The sequence below is a fragment of the Cuculus canorus genome, chromosome 1 (assembly GCF_017976375.1).
Source record: "Cuculus canorus isolate bCucCan1 chromosome 1, bCucCan1.pri, whole genome shotgun sequence".
NCBI lineage: Eukaryota > Metazoa > Chordata > Aves > Cuculiformes > Cuculidae > Cuculus > Cuculus canorus.
Window position 1 is genome coordinate 25,436,463 of NC_071401.1, and position 21,625 is coordinate 25,458,087.

The 21,625-nt window shown below is 38.5% G+C and overlaps 1 protein-coding gene across 4 annotated transcripts in view; it reads right to left on the bottom strand.

Moving 5' to 3' along the window:
- DCLK1 (doublecortin like kinase 1) overlaps positions 1–21,625 on the bottom strand; it is a 262,831-nt gene that overhangs the window by 36,451 nt on the left and 204,755 nt on the right. For all 4 annotated transcript variants that reach the window (XM_009568683.2, XM_054068052.1, XM_054068059.1 and 1 more), the window contains 5 exons: positions 15,590–15,674; positions 14,122–14,230; positions 9,341–9,398; positions 8,465–8,584; positions 2,419–2,565 (listed from right to left, as the gene is read on the bottom strand). In XM_009568683.2, coding sequence (XP_009566978.1) covers positions 2,419–2,565; positions 8,465–8,584; positions 9,341–9,398; positions 14,122–14,230; positions 15,590–15,674 — 519 coding nt within the window. The remainder of the gene's footprint in view (positions 1–2,418; positions 2,566–8,464; positions 8,585–9,340; positions 9,399–14,121; positions 14,231–15,589; positions 15,675–21,625) is intronic.

A 21,625-nucleotide genomic window follows, 5' to 3' on the forward strand; every position in this document is an offset into this window, starting at 1 on the left:
TTCACACACAAAAGTTTTACCAACAGGGTCTATAGCTGATGGCACACATCAGCTCCAATAGCAGAAGTTACATTTGGAGAAAAGGAAAAATCAAAGGAGAGAAAGAAGGAATGGAAAGGTAGAGCTCTCCCCAGTGGCCAACCAGGAAAGGACACAAACAGAAGCCTCCAGATGAGCGTCCTTGTCTGGGCACCCCCTTAAGAGCAGCATATTCCCCTTCTCTCCCCATATTTTTCCAGTAGTAGTGCTATGGCTTTTGTCAGGTCCTGCTCATCCTCCCTGTGTTTTCCCCACTAATGGGGCTGTTAGCTTTGGGGCACTCGTCGATCAGGGCAGACGCTATCTCTAGGTCAGTGGCTCTGCTTTCGGCAGGCCGCCTGGTATAGGCTCCCCTAAACTTAAAGCTACAACCCATGGGCAGGAAAAGGGAAGGGGAAAGGGCTGATTCTCACACTGGTGGCCAGGGGAACCTGTGGTAACAACACTACTGGGGTTTGCAGGTGCAAGACATTGACAGTAACGGTATGAAAGCAACAGCACAAGAACAACAGGGGAAAAATACTGCCATGACCCCTTAGATGAAGGCTCACAGAACTGCAAGCAAAAGGCAGGCTACCGAAGGCAAGTAGAAGGTCTTCAGTAACAAAAAGGTGAAAACCCATATGGCATTTTGCAAGTGTTCTATAAATGCCAAGAAAATAACCCTAACTGCAAACTTGTGATACAGGGAACAAACCATTCCATTTGACAGATAAGAAGATAAAAGTAGAAAGGCCAAGAGACACTAAGGCCACAGACAGTAAATGTCAGAGACAGGGTCAGCAATCAGGTAAGGTTCGTTCCAAACTGGTCTTCTAAAACAGCATTTGTTTCTTTCAAGGGCCTGATTAACCTTAAAGAATGAATTCGATTTCTGAATCAATTCAGAAATCTGAATCAATTTCTGAATCTGGCTTTGAGATTTAGGACGCTGCCAGAGTTTAAGTTCTGCATCCTCTCTGCTCTCTATCGGTATCATCATAGGACCTGTACACACGCACAAAACAGGAAAAATCACCCAGAAAAAATTCCGCTACAATGTAAACAATGTGGTCATTCCTGGTAGTAGGTAATTACCAGAAACAGCTGGGCAGAAAAATCTAATCGTCTCCCTGTCGTCCTCATCTCCTATCTTTCTCTTTTCCCCTAGAAGCTTCACTTTGCTGTTGTTGGCCTTCGAGCATTTAGAGACATGCCAAAAGAACAACAGGGCAAGCCCTTCCTCAGGGCAAGACCACCCTGTACACTCCATGGCACAGCATTAATGAATCCTAGCATGTGAAGGTTGTAACTTCTGCATGCAGCCACCTATGAACATCAAAGTAAGGGCTGCCAAAGGAGCATCAATTATTAGTGTCTACCGAAACTTCTATCCAACTTCGTTTTAGCAGTGTTTGAAAAAGGAGGCAAGGCTGCTTCCCCACCCCGAACTATAAAGGCACCTGCCACTAGAGGAACCTCAACTGTAAAAATCCCACTCCCTAGAAATTTAGCAAGCCCTTCTTGAGACAATTTTCCCATAAAACTTCTTCAGTGTCAAGCAGGACTAAAGGTGCTAAGTCATTGCAGATTAGACACTGATATTCTAGGTATCTTAAATGCTGTCTTACAGTTGCAGAATATATAGAGATTTCGGACATCTCGATACTGAAATATGTTAGCAAATTCAAGAAAACTCAGAGAGCAGGGAAATAATTAGAAGCAATCAATTTCTCAGAAGAACTAAAACTAAGTCACTGGGAGAACACAATTGCTGCATTCAAGAGTGCAAAATCCTCAGAAGGACTAACTAACAGGGTATGTTTGTCATTGTCTTCAGTGGATAGGGCTCATTCAGTCAGGAAAAGGAAGGTTTAAGCTGTCTGTTTAGGAAACTATCTTAATAAAAAGTGCTATAGGTTTATTTGGGAGATGCGGCAGGGTAAGGAAGGACTCTGAAGGCTCTTCCTAGCTCTGCCCTGACATACTACATGATTAGGGCACAACATTTGCACCCACCATGTTTAAAAAACTAAACTGCTGCTGATTACTGTGGCAGCTACAGAAATACAGAGTACTCTACTAAGGACAGAATACCTTTGTATTTATGAGAAGATTGAAATTATACTGCAGCTCACTGAAAGGTTAATTCTAGTGATCACTGGAACAACTCTGTAGCTGTGTCCTAGGGAACAGTCTAGACATGCCAGCTGATGTTACTGTACTTCTTTGTGATATCTGTTATCTTAGGAGAGCTTTACAATGCTAAAATTAAAATTAAAATACCAGACTTAAAAGACTGAACTAAATGTAAGGGGTGTATGGAAAGAGAGAGAAGCACAGACCTTCTCTCACACACTCTCAAGTAATCAACAATGCCAAAACTGAATTTTCACTTACCAGTAGATTCTCTGGCTTGATATCCCTGTGGACAATGTTCAGGCTGTGGAGGTATTTGATGGCACTGGCCAGGTTGTAAAGCATTCCACTGGCATCCCGCTCTGTATATTTGTTGGTAGAAGTAATGGCATCAAAAAGATCTCCTCCCTGGAGCAAAATGATCATGGCAAATGAGCAACATTGCTTGTGAAATGACTGAAAAATTTAGGGAAGATCATGGAGCACCATTTATAGGGAAGATGGAGGAGAGAGGAGCAGCACAGTTTCTTTGCAGCTATAAACTTTTGGCATTGTGATGACACTCCCCATAACAGCAACCGAACATATCAATAATTCAGAACCATTTGTCATGGCATAGTTGGTCAGCCGAGAGGCCAGAATCTACGGTGTAAACCATTCCCACCTGCTGCTGCTTTTGTAACGAGTCCAACACTTGCCAATCTGTGTGTTCAAATTCCTGGCATGCCTACATACTTGCCTCAAACCAGCTACCTGTCATCACTGATAACATATTTTAAAAGTCTGATTCTGTTTCACAAAACTTTGAAAATGTGGTTTTCAGAAACTGCTTTCTCTGCACAAAATGAGAAGGCTTTGGTAGTGTGATGCTCTTCTTGCAGCTAATAACAAAGAACTTCCCAGCATGTATGTCAGACAATCATACTGGAAGACACTTAAGAATTAACATTAGCATTTCACCACAGCGACAAACACAGCTGGCAGCTTGTTCTATTCCCTACTCATAGCACTGTCTAATTCAGCTAAAAGCTACTACAGTTGAAGGAAAAACAAGAAGAAAGAAAGAAAGAAAGAAAGAAAGAAAGAAAGAAAGAAAGAAAGAAAGAAAGAAAGAAAGAAAGAAAGAAAGAAAGAAAAAGAAAGAGAGAAAGAGGGGAAGGAAGGAAGGAAGGAAGGAAGGAAGGAAGGAAGGAAGGAAGGAAGGAAGGAAGGAAGGAAGGAAGGAAGGAGAGAAAAGAAAAGAAAAGAAAAGAAAAGAAAAGAAAAGAAAAGAAAAGAAAAGAAAAGAAAAGAAAAGAAAAGAAAAGAAAAGAAAAGAAAAGAAAAGAAAAGAAAAGAAAAGAAAAGAAAAGAAAAGAAAAGAAAAGAAAAGAAAAGAAAAGGAGTCTTTGAGGCTGAAATTATCTTCACCATGGTCTGTAGCAGCCATGACATTTAGACTATATTTCCAGAGCTGAGCTGGCAAGTGAGAAGATGAGCATGTAAGTGCTTGGAGAAAGACCAAAAATTAAGTTTAAAGAAGAGATTAAGGAGGAAGCTTGACAGAGTGGAGGAAAAAAACCAAACATCTTTTGGGAGATACTACTTAGAGATATTGGACCTTTGGCTACAATGAAAGCAGCATCATAAAGGAAACACAAATCAACAGGTAAAAAAAAAGAAAGGGGAAATGATAATTCTGGAAAAGAAATGCGAAAAATTCCTGCTGCAGTCAAAACATCAGAAAAAAAATACATCACAGGAGACTTTTTAAAGAAAAAGTAGATATTTTCTGAAGGCAGTAGAGGAATACCAGCTTTACCAACTCTGATGTTTTTATCAACAGCCTCAAGCTATTTGGCGGAAGGTGGGGGGCTAAGGCACAGCTCCAGAATAAACACTGTTTTCACTAAGTGAAAGGAGGGGGAAGAAATTTTTTTTTTTTTTTTTTTTGCAAGAATCATGGCTACAGAGAAAAATGTAGGAAAAGACAACCACTAAAGTGTCAAACCTGAGAAAACAGACATTACTTGTTTAAAAAACTCATATAAACTCTTAGAAATTTTCCATTATTGAGACGCAGCTGAAGGCTGCCAGGACAGGTTTATTCCCACTGTAGATGCAAACCCCCAGCTTTGGAAACTGCTTAAAGTCAAGCATTGTAAAACCTGGACCACATCAAAACCTCTTGCTCTGGCTGGTGACCAATCTAGATATATCAAGGTGCATAGTGTCGAGGAAAAGGATGAAGAAAAGGCCAAGCTAAACCAGATAGAGGATTAGAGAGAAAGGCCAAATATTTGGCAAAAGTACAATACCATGTACTTCATGGCATTAACTGATCCCTAAGTATTAGATATCAGCATGTGGCAAAATATGTGGGATAAATAATCTATCTTCCTTAAGCTCCTTCCTGTGAAGTCCCTGTACCAGCTGCTTTTTAACATGAGGTAGTGGATTAGACAGATCTTTGGTCTTATCTAATGTGTTCCAGATGCTCAGGAGAAGTGTCAATAACATCAGCAAAGGATCTGCCTCCAAACAGAGAAATCAGCCCAAGCTGACATGTGAGGGATGAGAATGAAAGAAGCTGAACCTTAAAATGAGAAAGGAAAATTTCTGCCGAAAGTCAGAAGAAAAAGAACAAATGTTCACCTAAACTCAGAAAAGGCTAGAGGCTGCAGAGCACATTAATAGGTGGTCAAGCCAATCTGAAGCAGAATAATTTTCTTCAGTAAAGCAGCCTACTTTACTTGGTAAAGTTTCTTACCAGGTAGCACGGTAAGAAAAGAGGGCATACATTTAGTCTGTGGGATTCTCTACAGCTAAAAGAGAAGTACTGTCCTGGAAAGAGTTAACAGAACTGACAGCTATATCAGGCAGAATTGTTTTCAGACTTCCCTTTCCCCAAAGAGCACTTTAACCTGCAAGGTTCTGCTTAGCCGATTCACACAGCAGGTCACTATCATTTATTCAGGCACAAGGAGTGAGTTCAGGCTGACATTTCAGTCTTAAATCCCCTGTTCTGCATTGAAATGGGACCAGCAACATCTGAATATAGTTTTTATCATCTGTGCACATGAGGAAGTATACTTGGAAGTACAGTAACCAATTATTTATTTATTACCTTGTTATGTAAATGATATAATCTCTCTTTTCTTCTGCAAAAGTGAAATCATATCCTGGAGCAGCAAAGGAAACTCTGCAATAAATCTTGCTTGTTAAATTGGCCAAACCCCTGTTAGGGCTGAATAACAATTTTGTTTCCCTGTATAAAACGGCAACATGCCAGAAAGCAGGTCTTTGCTTCCTTTTACAAGCACCACTTGCAATGTGTTTATATTTGTATTTATGAAGTGCTTTTTCTTACACTTTACAAACCAATGAATGGCCTATCTGCCATGAGGTGAGGGCAGTATTTGCAGCAGCCACTTATGTCAAACATGTTACTGCCAATTAATGCAGGGTGGTATTAACTGAAACCGTGCTCTGCAGCATCAAGCCTTTTCTCCCTGAATTTCTTTCCTGTCTGTGAGTTTGATTTAAAGTCAGGTCTTCAGAAGTCAGTCAATAACAGATGGTTAATCAATCCGAACAGGCCATGCTATGAAATGGTAACAGTCAGCAATTGGTGAATTAGCAATTAATGTCTCTCCAGAAATACCTTCCCTGGTGCTCACAGAGCATAACAAGGTTCTTTTTTTTCCAATTAAATACAAAGCAATAGATGTTTGCCTCAAAGAATCATAGTAAACTTCCAGGACTAGGATATTTCTTCTAAATTTCTTCTATTATTCCACATAAAAGTAAGGAATATTGAAACAATCCTCTCTAGGATATCTGCACTCAGAAATATCTATAAAGCCTTTCTATAGCTTAACTAAAAGCATCTTGTATGTGCAGCAATCCTAAAGAGTAAAGAAGAAAGAATGCAAGCCCTCAGATTTCTTCAGACACTGAATATAATGGACACTTTTGTTTATGTATATATTTTAGGCTAATTATTTTGCAAGACCTTTTGGTCTCTTCTTCCCTTATTTAGCTGAGTAGGACTTTGATTAAAAATCCACCAGAGACTACAATTTGAACATTTTTCAAGCATGAATAGCACAGCAGGTTGTACCCTGAAACCCAGCTATATGCTTACACCTTGGCACGTTAGACAAGGCACAGCTTTTACTTCTTAGCGCACCTCATGGGGCCAGGATGAAGGATTTGTCAGTGCAGGCTGGAGCTGTGGCTACATTAGATTATAACACAGTCCAAGAGTATTGAGGTACCTTTGAACAAGCTTTCACAGATACCAGGAGAAACCTACAGTAGCATGGATCTCATAGTGAGCTCACTTGTCACAGAAAAAAACAGTAATAATGACTAAAATAGTGTTAGATGGCTAAGGGGATCTGATCTGAAGCTGTGCTATCTCACATTGTGCACCTGAGTGCGAGAGAGGGCTGTGATTATGAAGAAGATAGAGAAATTCTTCTGGGACTGGCCACACAGGAGGATTTGTGGCATGGAAGAGTGACAGTATTTTGCTTTTTTCTTAGGATTTAACCTCTCTATCAGAGACTAAAAAAGGACACTGGGTACCCCGTCAGCTCCTAGTCACCAGCACGTCCCAGTCTGCTTCCTCAGAGTTCAAAGGTGGTGAATAGCAGAGTTAGCTGGACCAGAAATTCCAATAGCATCACTGAAGTCAAGCTGGGCATTAGGAAGGCTCAAACGCAAGAAGACAACGTTGCTGCCTCCTGAGATGTGGGGCAGGGCCTGAGCTTCCCATGGATAATCAGGTTGTCCCAGCCTGCCACAGGGAGAGGGAAAATCTGTGGTCATTCACCCATAGGTCACACTTGACAGCCTTCCAGCTCTGCCCTGGAAAACATGGTGCTGCCAGAGAGCATGGGGCATAATGGACCATAAGGAACACTTTAAATTCTCCTTCCTTTTTTACTCTTGTTTCTTGAGCTTGAGAAACACTTAGACCTGGGATTATCTTATCTAACATCTCCGTGAGGTGCCTACATCAAGAACATTCCTTAATCTTCACCTACAAGCAGTGCAAAGCAGATAACAATCCTGCTTGCCGAAACTGCTTTCTCTCACAACCTCTGGTGGTGCCTGTTTCTAAACACCGATACAGAGGACAACTGCTGAAGGTGGCCACACTTTTAATTTAAGTGGAAGAAATCTAGGTGCCATGGTTCAGAGTGCCTGATTTGCTCAAAAGTGCTGAGCTTGCACATGCAACAGGCCTGAACATAAATGGTGCTGCTGCACGAAAAAAAAAAAAACCTGTTTGCTGCACCAAACAGTTTTATTGTAATCTTTATCCTTAAACACTTAAAAGCATGGATTCCCCAGGTGTAGGCATGATAGGCTGATCCAGGAGAAAGTGCTGATAAAGATACAGAAATGGAGGTGGCTGCTGGAAAGATTTGCTTCCCACAGGACAGCTGAGAAAGGAAGGAGAATCGCTAATTCCATTAGTGAATGTGAAAAACAGGAGTGTTCTGTTAAAATGAGTATAGAGGACAAAATGTCTTCAGTGGCTTTCTGTCCTAATTTGGACAATTTACTCAAATGTGTTTTTACCATATTTTACGCATGGTGACATTGTTGTGTACTAGTACCAGAACCGAGAGCTAAATTCATACATCTTCCACTGCACTGTTGACAGTATGGGGGCAAGAGATGGCCTGGTCTGAGTTTCACAATTCAGTTTGAATATGTAATTCCATCATAGTTACTATGAATAAATAGAGTCCCAAATATAAAATACTGCATTAGCAAACTTACTTTTCAGAACACAACCCAACTTTAAATAGTAGGTTTTTCTCTTTCACTTTACCCCTTCTCCAGCTTAAATTCAGATTATTATCAAGGAGGCAAGTCTGCCAATATGTTAATAAAAATCAGTAGAGAAAAAAGACAGATAATATAAATGTAACATAAATTAATAGAATTTCATTAAACTCTGTTTTATCAAAAATATTGAGTTTTGAAGGGTGGTATTTACAGCTATTTGGACTGAGTGTATTTTCATCTGATGAATTTCAAACTGGTGATCCCCAAAGTACTATCCATCGAGTACTTCTAAGTGTGGACTACACAACACTAGATATATATTAGAAATACTTGAAAGCTACAAAAACAGCTTACAGTGGGTCAAAAATCTTCCAGCAGAGTGCTGGACAAGACTGCTTTGAGAGAGCCCTTCAATTTTAAATTATTCTATGGTTCTATGATTTTTAGTAAGCTTTGGTACTAACAAGATGGCTGAATATGGTCAAAACAATTCTTAGTAAGCAGCTTATCTTCAAAATACCTTTACAAGTTCCATGACAAGGTACAACTCGGTTGGCATGTCCATCTCCTCAATCAGAAGTACAATATTGGGATGCTTGACTCTTCTTAAAATAGACACCTCATTCTGGATCATGTGTTCCTGCCACACAGAAGAAATCTGTAATGACTATGGGTTGGTGGAAAAAACTTTCACCTCCATTGTGCAGTGGAAACTGCAGAGAAAATAGGGACCTGCTTGAATTCTTCTGGGTTTTTAAAAAGGTAACAGATGCTGCCTTCCTAAATGTGGAAGGAAAACATCTAGGAAAAACATCACTGTGATAGCTGAAAGAAAAGAGTAAAACAAAAAAAAGAAATGAAAGAAAAGATGTTTCTGATGCAGAGAAAAGTTAAATACGGAAGCCTCTACAATGTTTTCTCTGATGCAGAGTCTTTTGATTTAAAATATGATAGCAGATTCTTAGAGAACCTTTTATTAGAGAATTTCAAAAGCTAACAAAAAGCAACACGGTATAAAACTGACATAAATTTGATTAACCTTGCAATATTGTTTAGACATAATGACCAGTGTTACAATTATTACGATTTTACTGTTTTCTATAACATATGGTATTATAAAAGTTAGAGGACGTAATTACAGGGGTAAAGAGCAAAAGGAGGGAGTGTACCCCCACATAACCAAATGGAGAATCAACACACACATCTAGAAAGACATATTGCAGCCTTTTGTATGAATACTTCAAGGTTCTCTAGAAGGCAGGCAAAGGCTTTAATCAAAAAGATTCTAACTCTTGCCAGGAAGAAGATAAATACTAACAGCTTCCCAAAGTGATCTCTCACAAACTGTCCTTCAAAAAAAAAAATCTTTTGGTCTAATTAGATATTTTGTACTTACTTTTCCTCTACATTTACTTTTTTTGATTATTTTCAGAGCATATTCTCTACCAGTTGATCTGAGAAAAAAGAAAAGAAACAATTGTATGTTCAATCACATTGAATATTGTTCTCAGTTGACTTTATATTTCTCATTTGAGCATAGTATGCCTAAGCAAGAATTCTATTCAAGTATCTGTTTTGTCAGGAAATGAAGCTTGAATCTATCTGTAATTGTGAACTTGAGCCAAATTTATTGAATATATATGCATGAGAAAGAAGCATTAAGCACTTTTTTTAAATTGAAGAAATTTCAATATTTTTTAAATAAATCACTTGAGTTTTTCATTTTGTAATAGCATTTGTTATTTCTTTTGCAGTTTATGTGGAAGATGTGGAAGTATTAGATAGTATTTATAGATCTATATCTTCTCAAAATGAAATAGTTTTGTATTTTTTTTAAACAAAAACAATACAAGCTATGGAAAATGCTTTATTTTTTTCTTAAAATAAAATTCATTAGTTTACACATCTGTATTTACAAATGCCAATACAAAAAAGTCACTCCTTGGAATGACATTTTATGTATTCAGTTACATGTCACCTAGCAGAGTTAAATGTGATGTTTATGGGATGGAACATGAAAGATTTTGGACAGTAGGAAATTCTAGAGGTTCAGGTCAGGATGAAAATACATTTCCTTTCAGATAGGTTTTGTTTGGCAACCACAGAATATTCATCAAGACCACATATGTCGATAGTTATTATATAGAATGCTAAGAAAGAAAGCTAAGCTTGTGGACAAGTTCACAATATCAACTTCCGTTTCTTAATCAAGTTACAAAACCAAAAGATGGCTGTAAGGATGAAACCAAGAAGCTCTGCTCACAAGGTCTAGTTTCATTATAAGGTTAAATAGAGAATGGATAATACAATAAAAAGCTCTTAATGTAACACTGATTTTGTAGTAAAAATCTAAACACTTTACAAATGTCTATTACATTGCCCTTGTATTTGTTTGCCCTTGTATATATACTATATGTTCGGTTAAAAAAATAAAGAAAAATTAAAACTCTCAAGCATCTGGGGTGATTTTTCCCCATTCTTCACTGAGCAAAATATAGTTAAACCAATACATGAAATTGATATATAATAAGTAAAATAGAGAGGTGAGCATGCCTAAAAATGTGTACAGTCCCTCAAGGAGGACATGCAAAGTGAGTCATAAACTGAAAGCACTGCAACAGCAAAATGACTGGGCATTTTCATTGCTGTATTTAAGCATAAAGACCTCCCCTGGCAATAACATACCACTAGGTATTAATTTAAAGGAAAATGGAGTCTTCAGTAAAAAGAAAATAAACAAATCCCAGAATATTAATTCTGTTTGGGTTCCCAGGTCAGCAAGGAGCTAAGACGGTCTGTATTAAGACATCAATTAGAAGACTGTGCAGAGAAATCACACTGGATGATGATGTTTATGACTTGTAAAAAAATGCACAGCATTGCTGTTCAAGACTTGAGCAAAGAAAAATTAAAAGCTTCTCATATCTGCAGTTCTCCACAAAGGGGCTTAAGTGTCGCAGCCCCCAGAAGCGAGCTGCCTTCTATATGTGCTGCTCTTTGGTGGCTACAGACTCAGCTCAGAGAGGGGACGAGGACAGCTATGAACACTATTTTGGCCAAATGGAATCAAGAGGAACAAGAAATATTAGAAATTAAGATATCTGGCATTCAAACTCAGACAAAATAAGCCTTCTTTCAATAGGAGTCTCTTTCAAGCTCCTTGGTTGCCCTAGGAATGCTTCCTTTCTGTCATGAGAAAGGAAATTGATGTTTTTTTGTTGGCCATAGGAGACTCCATGTACTTCAAAACACTGGGAAATCTGAGCTAGTGAGGAAATGTCAGAATCTGGAAGCATCTGAAAGTTAAAAATGGACACATATGAAAACACTGGACAAATTGTGCATACGATGGAGCAGATATGTAACAAGCAGATGACAACTCTGACTGCTCTTTGTTTTCATAAAAAGAAAATTAAAGCTAAGATAATGCAAATCCTTTCCCCTAAAAAGCTGCAGAGCCACAGGCTGTCAACAGTGTTGCAGCTTACACACCCGCCAAAAAACACACACAGCCATGCCAGAAGCTCACAGTGAAATGGGCACATCAGCCCTCACCTATCACTCAACTCAAACAATAAAAAAGTGCCATATGAAGTAGGAAAGATGTTATGATTGGATAAAAGTCTGGACCCACAGCACCAATACAGGGCACAGAGTTAGACCTGTAGTTCATAACAGGGCTCCGTGCCATGTTTCCTGGCTGTTTAAAACTTTTGCAAAGTTAATTCACAGAGGTTTCCATAGCACTGGAGTAAAGAAACCCATTTTTGTGTGCACATTAAATATATTTGTGTGTGTGCACCCTTGTGTTCACAGACACACAGAATGGGATTTAGATGTCCCCACATGAAAATTTTAAAGATGGTTTTTGGTTTCTATTTGTACTGTTTGTTGTCAGACAAAAATGCCTGTGAACCCATTTGAAGCATCAGAGTGGCTAACCAGTGCACATGGGCTGGTCGCCACAACTACGGAAAAATAACCATGTGATCAGTGAAGATATGTAACGAGACCCATTCCTGCTTGCTTAACACCTCATGGCACTATTCCTTTGAAGTCTAATGCACACAGGAATTGTATGTCAGAAGAAAGTGGAAAAGTCCTCTGTCCCAAGTATCACCCCATCAATTCTAGCTCTCCAAATGATGGACATATCAGACTTTGAAGTGAGGTGTTTTTTTGCTTAGAATGACTGTGAAGATTTTTTTTTAAGAGGTTTGACATGTACTGGCTTTAATTTACCCTCTGAGCCTTTAATTTCTCCTTTCGCACTTGTGACGGCAAAGGTACGCTGCTCTAGAAATGGAAATTAACAGAAATAATTCTACTTTAATCTTCAAGCTCCCCCAAAGTAGTAATAAATAAATAATAAATTAGATCTATGGAATGGTAAAACTTAGAGAATATAAGAGTCTCTAAGAGTATAAGAGTATGTATCTGGGAATACCTGAATAATCACGCTATTTGAGGACATATTCACTAGATATGTCATGTTATTGGATACTGCTAGGACTAGAAAGATAGACAAGAGGACAGGAAACAGTTTTGATTTAAGCTCTCAAAGATATTGTAATCAGCATTATTTTTAGGTGTGGCGGGATCTTTGTTCATGTCTTTTCTTTCAGCTTGAGAAGAGTTGTAAAATGCACACTAGCACACTTGAACTGCTTCTCAACACAAACATCTTCAGCTGAATGACGGTATACCAAAACCTCAATTTTTTTCTATTACATTTTAAGCTGTTTCTCTCAGTCACTACTATCTTTACTTTTCTTTGCTATATGTTTTCACTCATGCTTTTCATCAGTCATTTCCCCCCAGAAGACTTTACCGTGCTTTCTTATTATCATCCTGTTTTGTTTCGTTTCCCTTAGGTTTCCATATTCCCCAGTTTAGTGTTCAGACCCTGATCTGAACAGCAATCGCCCTCTGCATGACCAGCTCCACCATGAGCTCACTCTGAGAGAGCTCTAAAGGCCTCTCAAGAATATTGGACAAGTCCCACAAGAACACTGCCAACTGATTTAAAACCCACCCTTTTCCCTATGGCTGTCTTCATGGTTTCCTTACCAGACTCGCCGGACTCTATCAGATGCAGAACGGGACCTGTCTTTTTTTCCAGAAAGACTCTTGTTTTAAACCAGCCAAGCTAATTTATCATCATCTGCCACGAGATCTAATCTTGACTTACTCTCTAGAGCTGAATTCACATTCGTACAAACTAAAAAGCAAAAGTCCTTTCTTTGCACCTAAACGTGAGGTTAAAGTGTTCTGTAAGCATCCCCTCTCTAAGATATGGCAATAGGGGGATATAAAACTTCACTCATGGAATTTCATTGTCAGACCTTGACATCTCTATTGCTCTTTCTTTTGGACATTTGTAGCTTTAGCTGTTTTTCTGCCTTCTCTGCTACGAAGCCGGTTCATGACTTGCCTGACTCAATCCAGAAACCGACACCTGAGATAGTCAACCTGAACACCATCAGCAACATCTACACTCAAGGTGACCTGTGACTTCTCTAAGCTGGAGTGGATGTCTAAAATCAGTCTTTAAAGATGACTCTTTTCCCCTCTTAAGAGTAAAGGGCAGTAAAGATGTTAGATTTTGTTGTTTGCAGCGCAGGCACCTACAGTTGGACGAGGCCCATACAATGGCATAAAGCAGACAAGGAGAAGACAGATGCCTGATGTTTTTTTAACATAAACATTGAAGAGGTTACTGCTCAGTGTCAGATAGCAGAAAAGATGCATCCCGAGTCAGCAATTTGTGCCTTCCACCACCACTACATATCACACACAAAATTTCCTGACATCTTTACAGAATGCTACTACATATGAAATGCTTCATTGGTCTAATATAAAGGGAGAGTTGCAAGAATATACTGCAAGAAAAGTTGTTATTTCAGTGAAAGAAAAAATATTTAACACAAAGAACTGGTAGAGTCACGTGGAATGCAGCAGAAAAAAAATATAAAGCCCACAAAGAACTAAATTAATAGATTGTCCCTTGGACTAATTTTTCATACAATAGGGCATTAGTCTATAAGTCATTTTTCCACCTGGCATTGATACATTACCTTATTAAACGTCCTATATTCCACAAATAAAGACATGATCTAGAAAAAAGCATGACATTAATGACTGTTTTTACAGTAATATCTACATTATCCTCCTCACCTTTCTATACACTCCTTCACAATAGCAAAATTTCCATCTCCTATAGTCCTTCCAACTTTATATCGCTCTGCTATCGATGCTGGAACCTGGAAACCTTCCTCCAACACTTCTGAAAGAATCATTAGTACATTTTTATTGTTAGTGAAGGAAACACAGATGTTGCACATAACATGCATTTTAAGTCTACGGTTTAGGAGGCTGGAAACCATTCAGAGTCAGTATCTCACTTACTGTACAGTGAAATCACGCTGCTGACATTGTATATACTCAACAGGTTTCACACAGATACTGTAATGAAAAATAAGACTTCTGGGGGCTCAAATATACCACCATTTGAGTGTTACATAGTTTACCATTCCCATTGCAATACGCCTCCAGGACAAAACCAAAATTGTATTTTTTTAATTATGAAAAGGCCTCTGTGATCTGCACAAGCGCAGACCAGCCTCCAAAATGCATTGGAACTCCTTGACACAGCATGATTAAATATATGTACCAAAGAAGTCCAACACTCAAGCACTTATTTTATTACATCCTGTAAACTGAGACATCCATAAAACTCCTCATGTGCTAAGTCCTAGTTCTTCCCCTCCCCCAATATTAAATATTTAGTTTTTAAACAAATGTTCTCAATAATACTACCTCACATGCAACCTGGGCACCAGATGTTTAGGTAAAATTGCATTACAGTGTCTAAGCATAAGAAAACTTTGTAGTTTCATGTGTTTTAGTGCTTATTCATGTACCATTATTTTCAAATGTATTTGAAATAGCGTCTTTCAAAACGTAGCATGCCTCTAAACACTGACTGTAAACTGCAGCTGATATAAACTACTATATAAATATCATGAGGTAAAAAAAATGCCTCTCAGGGATGTGACTTGAATTTACACTCTTTATGACAGTGCTTTAAGCTGCATCTTTATCTGTCCTTTGTTCCAATTCAGTATTCTAAGTGAATGTTATGATACAAGGAGGCTGGAGCTTGCCGGAATTCACAGGCAGCATGAAGAGTCACTGTCAGACATAAACACACACACATGTATGTGTATGTATGTGCGAATTGGCAGCATTGGAACAGATGCTATCCCTTAGTCAACTTGCTCAAAGCCTTAGTATGGGGTGAGGCTAATCATTTCTCAGCAAAGACCCAGGACTGCAGCATGTTCTTTTTCTTCTTCATGTCAGATGAGGCAAAAAATTAACGAAATATCCAGTCAGCACTGCATCACTCATTGAACTAATATTCTGAGTATCCCACAACAAAACCACCTTTGAATAAGATGTCCAGATCGAATCTGATCCAGAGTGAACCTAACTGGCTTGGTAAGACTGACGAACCTCCTTACAGAGAGTCATCAAGCCTGCAACGCTCCCACCTTCTCTGGCAGGAAGAATGACTCATTTCCTACACAGCTGCTGTTATCACTCCATAGACTGCTTTGAAATGTCAGCCTTCAAATGTTACCTTCTGCAGGTCCATCATTTTCATCCATAGAGCTGCAAACTTTGGTGGATGCTAATGAGGTAGAGGAGCCACTGTGTTGGGAGCTCTGGAAATGGAGAGACACAAATGAAAACAGATGATTTTTAAGGAGCACGAGTACTCGCAGCATGTTCCTGCTGGACACGTCCCAGAGAGGCTTCTGTGTTCCCTTTGTAAAGTATCAATTTACTTTGGTGGAGGGATATGTGGATGCTTGGGAAGAGTTCAGCTTTTCCACTGACATTACACTTCTGGAACCCTTGAAGATATCCCTGATCCATAACGTGCAGCAATGTGCAGCAACGCTTTTATGTATGGTCCATTAGTTTCCTATTCCACACACATTTTGGCAGGGAAAACTGAGGAACTGTATGCCCTCTGCAGGCAGGAGCCGATCTCCTCAGCAACACCACTAACCCAGCAGGAACTAGAGGCATGAACGTCTGGTTTGACTGAAGCTGGCTTTATTATGGGCAGAATTCCTCACTCCTCCAAAACTCCCTCTGGTGAAATCCTCCCCAGGTGTGTTTTAGAAGGGAGAAATCATTATGGTGATATATGGAGAGAACAAAATGTCAGGGTGAATAATGTTTGCTTGTTTTTGAAAAGCATTTGATTGGGTGTAGTTCACTTGAGGCGTGAGACTGTACCTTGGCTTTAAGTTCCTGTACAGCAATTGTCTACGTTCGTCTATACAGTTAATGGGGGGAGGACGGTATCTCTGCAGTCCCTGGAAAGAGATACGTAGCCACCCAGCTTGGATGCCAAATGTATAGCAGGCAGGATCTCACTAGGGGAGCTTCCCAAGCACCTACCAATGCCTACCAGTTACGTACGGACTCTAGGCACGTACTTTGGGAAGATGGCTTCATCATGCATCTAGATGGAAGAAACTACACAGACATATGAGATGGACAGGATTTAATCCAAAACTTTTATCTTGTCCTATGTAATAATTATACGAACATATCTTCAGGATTCTCCCACCTTCCAAAGAAACCAAAAGAAGCTACAATGTGGCCCTTTTAATTTAAAGCACTTCCTTAGGCCCTGGTGCTGCAACACAAGTAAGAAGTATTCAAATGATTGCCAAACCCAAAACTTTCTCAGGCTCACATGGTTTATGTGCTGAAAGGTTACAAAGTGCTGCAGTATTTAATTACCTCCTTCAATCTAAATATTACATACACTGCAGGCTACACTGCATGTAAGTAAAACTATCAATTCCTCATGTGTGTTTGCAAGGTATCTAGATCAGGGTGGCAATCCACTTTACAAATAGAGATAATGATAGAGATTCTTTGGAATGATCTCTCTTCTCTGCCACCACAGAGCACAGCTGTCTGGAGCACGAACAACTAACAATGCAGCAGTTGGGATTTTTGCAGAGTACGGAGCCACAGAGAAGGCAGTCAGCAGAGTTAAAAGCTGGCCAGTATGCCGAGTTCATTTGAACTGACTAACTTTAAATTTCTCCCACAACAGATTAAGGTCAGATGATTTAGACAAAGGCTGAACTTGGCCTATTTTTCACTCATAATAGTTGAAGCTTGCACATCCCATTTACCAAGAGATTCTTTGCCTTTTTTTTCTTTTAATCAACTCCAGCTCATTCTTTTCATCCATCCAGGCATTTCTTCTGAGCTTTGATCAGAATAAAAAACTGCATTAATCAGTGTTTGGACTACTTTTGCTGCCTCATAACAACATAAGTGAGTAGTGACTGATTTTATGCAGTTTGCTAAGATATTGCTGCTCTTGTTTCATGATTAGGATATGTTTATATATGTGTTATTCCTGTGGGATGTCTCAGTAAAAACTTACCTCTGGTTCATATTTGAACAAATAAGCAGAAGAGAATCAGGGTAATGGGAAAATGCTAGGAGTTCTCATGCCTGGAGAAGTTGCCCTCAAATCCTATTTTTATTCACGTGCAATGACAGAACTGATTCCTTTACACTCCTGCTTGTAAAATAAGCAGAAAAACACGTTTTCTCTACACATTCTGCCGAGCCTGTTTGTTTTCCTAGATCAGGCATCCAATTTCTTACTTTCCCACTGCACAGTGTTTTTTTAAAGGGATTACAATTTAAATATGTTTAATATTACTTACATACACAATTGTGAGTAAATCTTTGTAACATTTAAGCAGTACAACACAAAAAGGTTAGTGCTAGTTTTTCAATAGATTATCAAACCACTACTTTATTCATTTTCTTGCATTATAAATGGTGAGATTACACTTTTCAGCAAATGTTAGCTCAAAACTGCTGACTACACACTGCTGCAGTGTGAGATGCTGCAGCGGGAGATGCGAAAATTACAACCTAAGTCAGTTGTTACATTTTGTCGGAATGGGTGCCTAGGGAGACTCAAATTCCTATTTGGGAATCTAATTTCTCAAAGACCCTTAATCTGAGGTTTAGCTGAGAACTGCAACTGCTCAGCCCTTCCAAAATTACACTCTTTCGAGGGCCCATTTCAGCAAACCACTTAAGCAAGTGCTTCACTTTAAACACAGATAGTCTTAATGCTCTACACACAACTGAAATGAAATTCATTCCTAAATATCTTAGGCAAAGCTCCCTAAATATGTATTTAGCCCAGATTTAGCTAAACAAACTGAAACAAAGGTGGCCTATAGAAAATTTAAAGGAAATAAAACATCCATATGAGACTCATTTTGTTAAGTGCCCTTATTTCTTTTCTTGCCACTACATAGGAAGTCTAAGATGATATTTATAACTGAAGAAGATCTAAAGCACCAATAACAAGGAAGAGTAGCTAAGAAGAAAACTGCTAAAATACATACTGGGATTTCTAAAACTCTGAAACTTTAATTTTTTTTTCTTTTTTTTTTTATATGAAGGAAACACATACTTTTCACTACATTTGCTGAATCCCCCTTATTAAAACAACAGATTAAAAACACAAATAAGGAACTGTACATTTGCATATGTTCACCAGGTCTGCTGACAGACCGCCTTTCACAATCAAAGAGAAATTACTAGGTAAACGTGACACAAATATTTTCATCTTTATTCAGTCCTCTGGAACAACACACAGAGATTTATTTATTTATCTTTACTTCAGCTAGAAGGACATTCTGTTTATTTAGACTTTAATTAGCTCGTTGTTTTCACAAGCCCTCTGGGTCCAGCAATCCTTGTGGGTCTCGGTGTTCCTTCCAGCTGGCTTGCCAATCGTGAGGCAGTCTGTCGTGTACACTGTTGCTCTCCCAGCTGTAGACCCCATCAGGGATATTGCAGATGAGGAGGGGGGAAACAAACTCTATGCAAGAGTATAATCTCTTCAACAGACAGACCTTAATGTAATTAGCTGTTTTAATTTTAAGAGATGCTGAGGTGTTCGAAATGTCATCACTTTTTCACAGATTTAAAGGGGTCCAGTTGCACAGGTTGCCAGCACATGGCCATTTTTATGGCACACCTCCATAAAAGCAATGGCATAAAAAATCAGATCTTTGGTGTAAGGATTTCAGATCCCATTCAGGTTTATATAACAGATGGCCAGCACACCACACATCTCATTGATGTGAATGGAAACATTAGTGCTATAGAGTTTCAACCTTGTCTCAATGGGAGACTTATTTAGCAACTGTTCTGTAAATAGTTTGTATCTCAGTGCAAATTGTGCTAGATCCATGAAAAAAAGGGCAGTAACGTAAATATTACTGTAATTTCTCTCTCCCCGTACTCACCTTTGTCCCAAATTAAAATCCCACTCCTACTAAACAGCAGGAATTACCTGCGTGGATTACCAGTATCAGCAGTTATGAGAAGAAACTTGAACAAGTATGTTTAGGAAGTTTGTCAATGCAATTCAGATCCTGAATCTTAAACCCCCAAAACTGCATTATATTTTCCAAACCTTTATTAGTGCATATGGAGTCTACAAAGTCTCTTAACAATAGAATCCCTTGTATTTTCCTACCATGAAGGAAGCATCTGGATGAAACATGAGTAACAGAAATGCACACAGGTGTAATACTAAGTTTGGATTTCATGCAGAGTTCTACTCTTTTAGAAGTGGGTTTAATGAAGCAAAAATTAAAATTAGTAAACAAAGGGTAAATTTAGGAAGCAGGCTCAGGATAAGTAATTATCAATGTCTTTAAATGACGCCTCTGAAGATCTTCTCTATTCCAAAGAATTCTAGAAAATTTAGAAAACATACAAATAGTATGTGTGTCAGTGATACATGTAAGACGAAGCTTAACTCAGCAAGGATAAATACCATTAAACCCAAAACCAAAGAGTTGAGCAACAATGCTCACCTCTTTTGGAGCCCATATTGGTGTTTAGTCTGGTTATAAATAACCTTTGCAAAGTGCCTGACAGAGGCAATTTCTTAGCCTAAAGATCATCATAGTTAACAGTAAAATAAAGACAAAGTGCAGTGAAGGTATTGGCTTTGAAGGACTTTGAATGGCCTAAAAAATGTCTGTAATATGTAACAGTGTTAAGCAAAAAATAACTGAGTCAATACAACAAAACTGTACATCTCCAGAGAACAAAAGGTAAAACAGAGGACAGCTGGTTTAAGATAGGAAATAAGATATTTTGATGCAACTTTAAGAAGAAAAACTCACTTTTTTATTATTCAGTTTAGCGAGAAACAAAGGGTTACACTGAAACTCCCTCTCCCAACTCTATCCAGCAAAAATGTTTTTGATTTTCTTTTGTTTAATCGCTCACATTTTTTGGCCCAGCCAGCTGAGACAGGGAAACAGGTTTTCATGTAAACAGTACAGAACGGGCAAAAAATTACTTCATGGAGAAATATCAAATCTATGGTCTTCATGCTGAAAGAATGGAAGCTAATGGAATTCAATGCATAGAAAGAGAAATGATCCAATTGTTTTCTTTTCAAATGCAGACACTACACTAAACTGACACATAAGATCCAAATTTATTTATTAACTGCTTCATCCATAGTTCTACATCCTGCCTTATCTTATTAGACTCTTGACTTTAGTGAGGCCCTACAAGGGGAAATGATACTTTTCTCTTCGTTTATATAATTCAGGATTTACACAGCTTAGAGAGGAGATAAATTCAAACAACACAAGCAATAATCCAGCATGTGTCATTCAGGAACTTGTGTTGGTTGACTTCTTTCAGGGAGAAAGGTACAAATAGGAGAGCGTTCAAGGAAATGGAGCTGACAGACTGAAGTTAAATTTTCAAGCTGAAGCACTTCATTTTATTAGGATCTTTTATTAAGCTGCAGCATCAAGTGCTTATATACACATTTGATTTACGTAACAAAGCAATTCTGAAAGACCAACATAGTTTCCTATATGGTATTTAACAGTAAACTTGAATCTAATCTCTGCTAGCTCCTAACAGCTGTTTCCAAAGCTGAGCAATAATTCAGACTGTAGGCTCACTCATACTTTGGCAACCTTCAGAAAAGACTGATGATCTAAAAAAAAGTATCAGATTCCTGGTATTGGCAGTTGACCTGTCATTACTGTATTCATAATGTGGTTAACATAAAAAGTTACAGGTGCAGTTCTGCAATGTGAAAATTTCATCTTTCCTCTTCTAAAGGTATACGCAAGTAGATTTTTCCACTTAACTACAGAGTAAAAACGGAAAGACCATCAGAGCTTGCTACTTCTTCCACCTTATTAAAGGCACAGCACAATCATCACTTCTAATTTTAATCTATTTGAATTGCATTTTGAAAGCTTTCCTGGTAATCTTAACTGTTACTTGGTTAAGACTGAAATTTCAGTTATTCTTCCTCATTTCTATAGTACTGTTTCATTCAATGTCTGTACAGGCAGACCTACTAACTAGCAGCCAAGAGACTTTCAAAACTACAGCTTTTATCAGACCCACAGATCGATCCAGGAGAGTGCCTGAATATCAGCTGAAGCATCAGACTGGCAGATGACACTTCAGAAATTGTAGTGTGTCTCTTCCTCCACCCCCACCAAACAAAAAATAAAACTAGGCTATAAATATGTATTTTTAAAGAGTAAAAAGA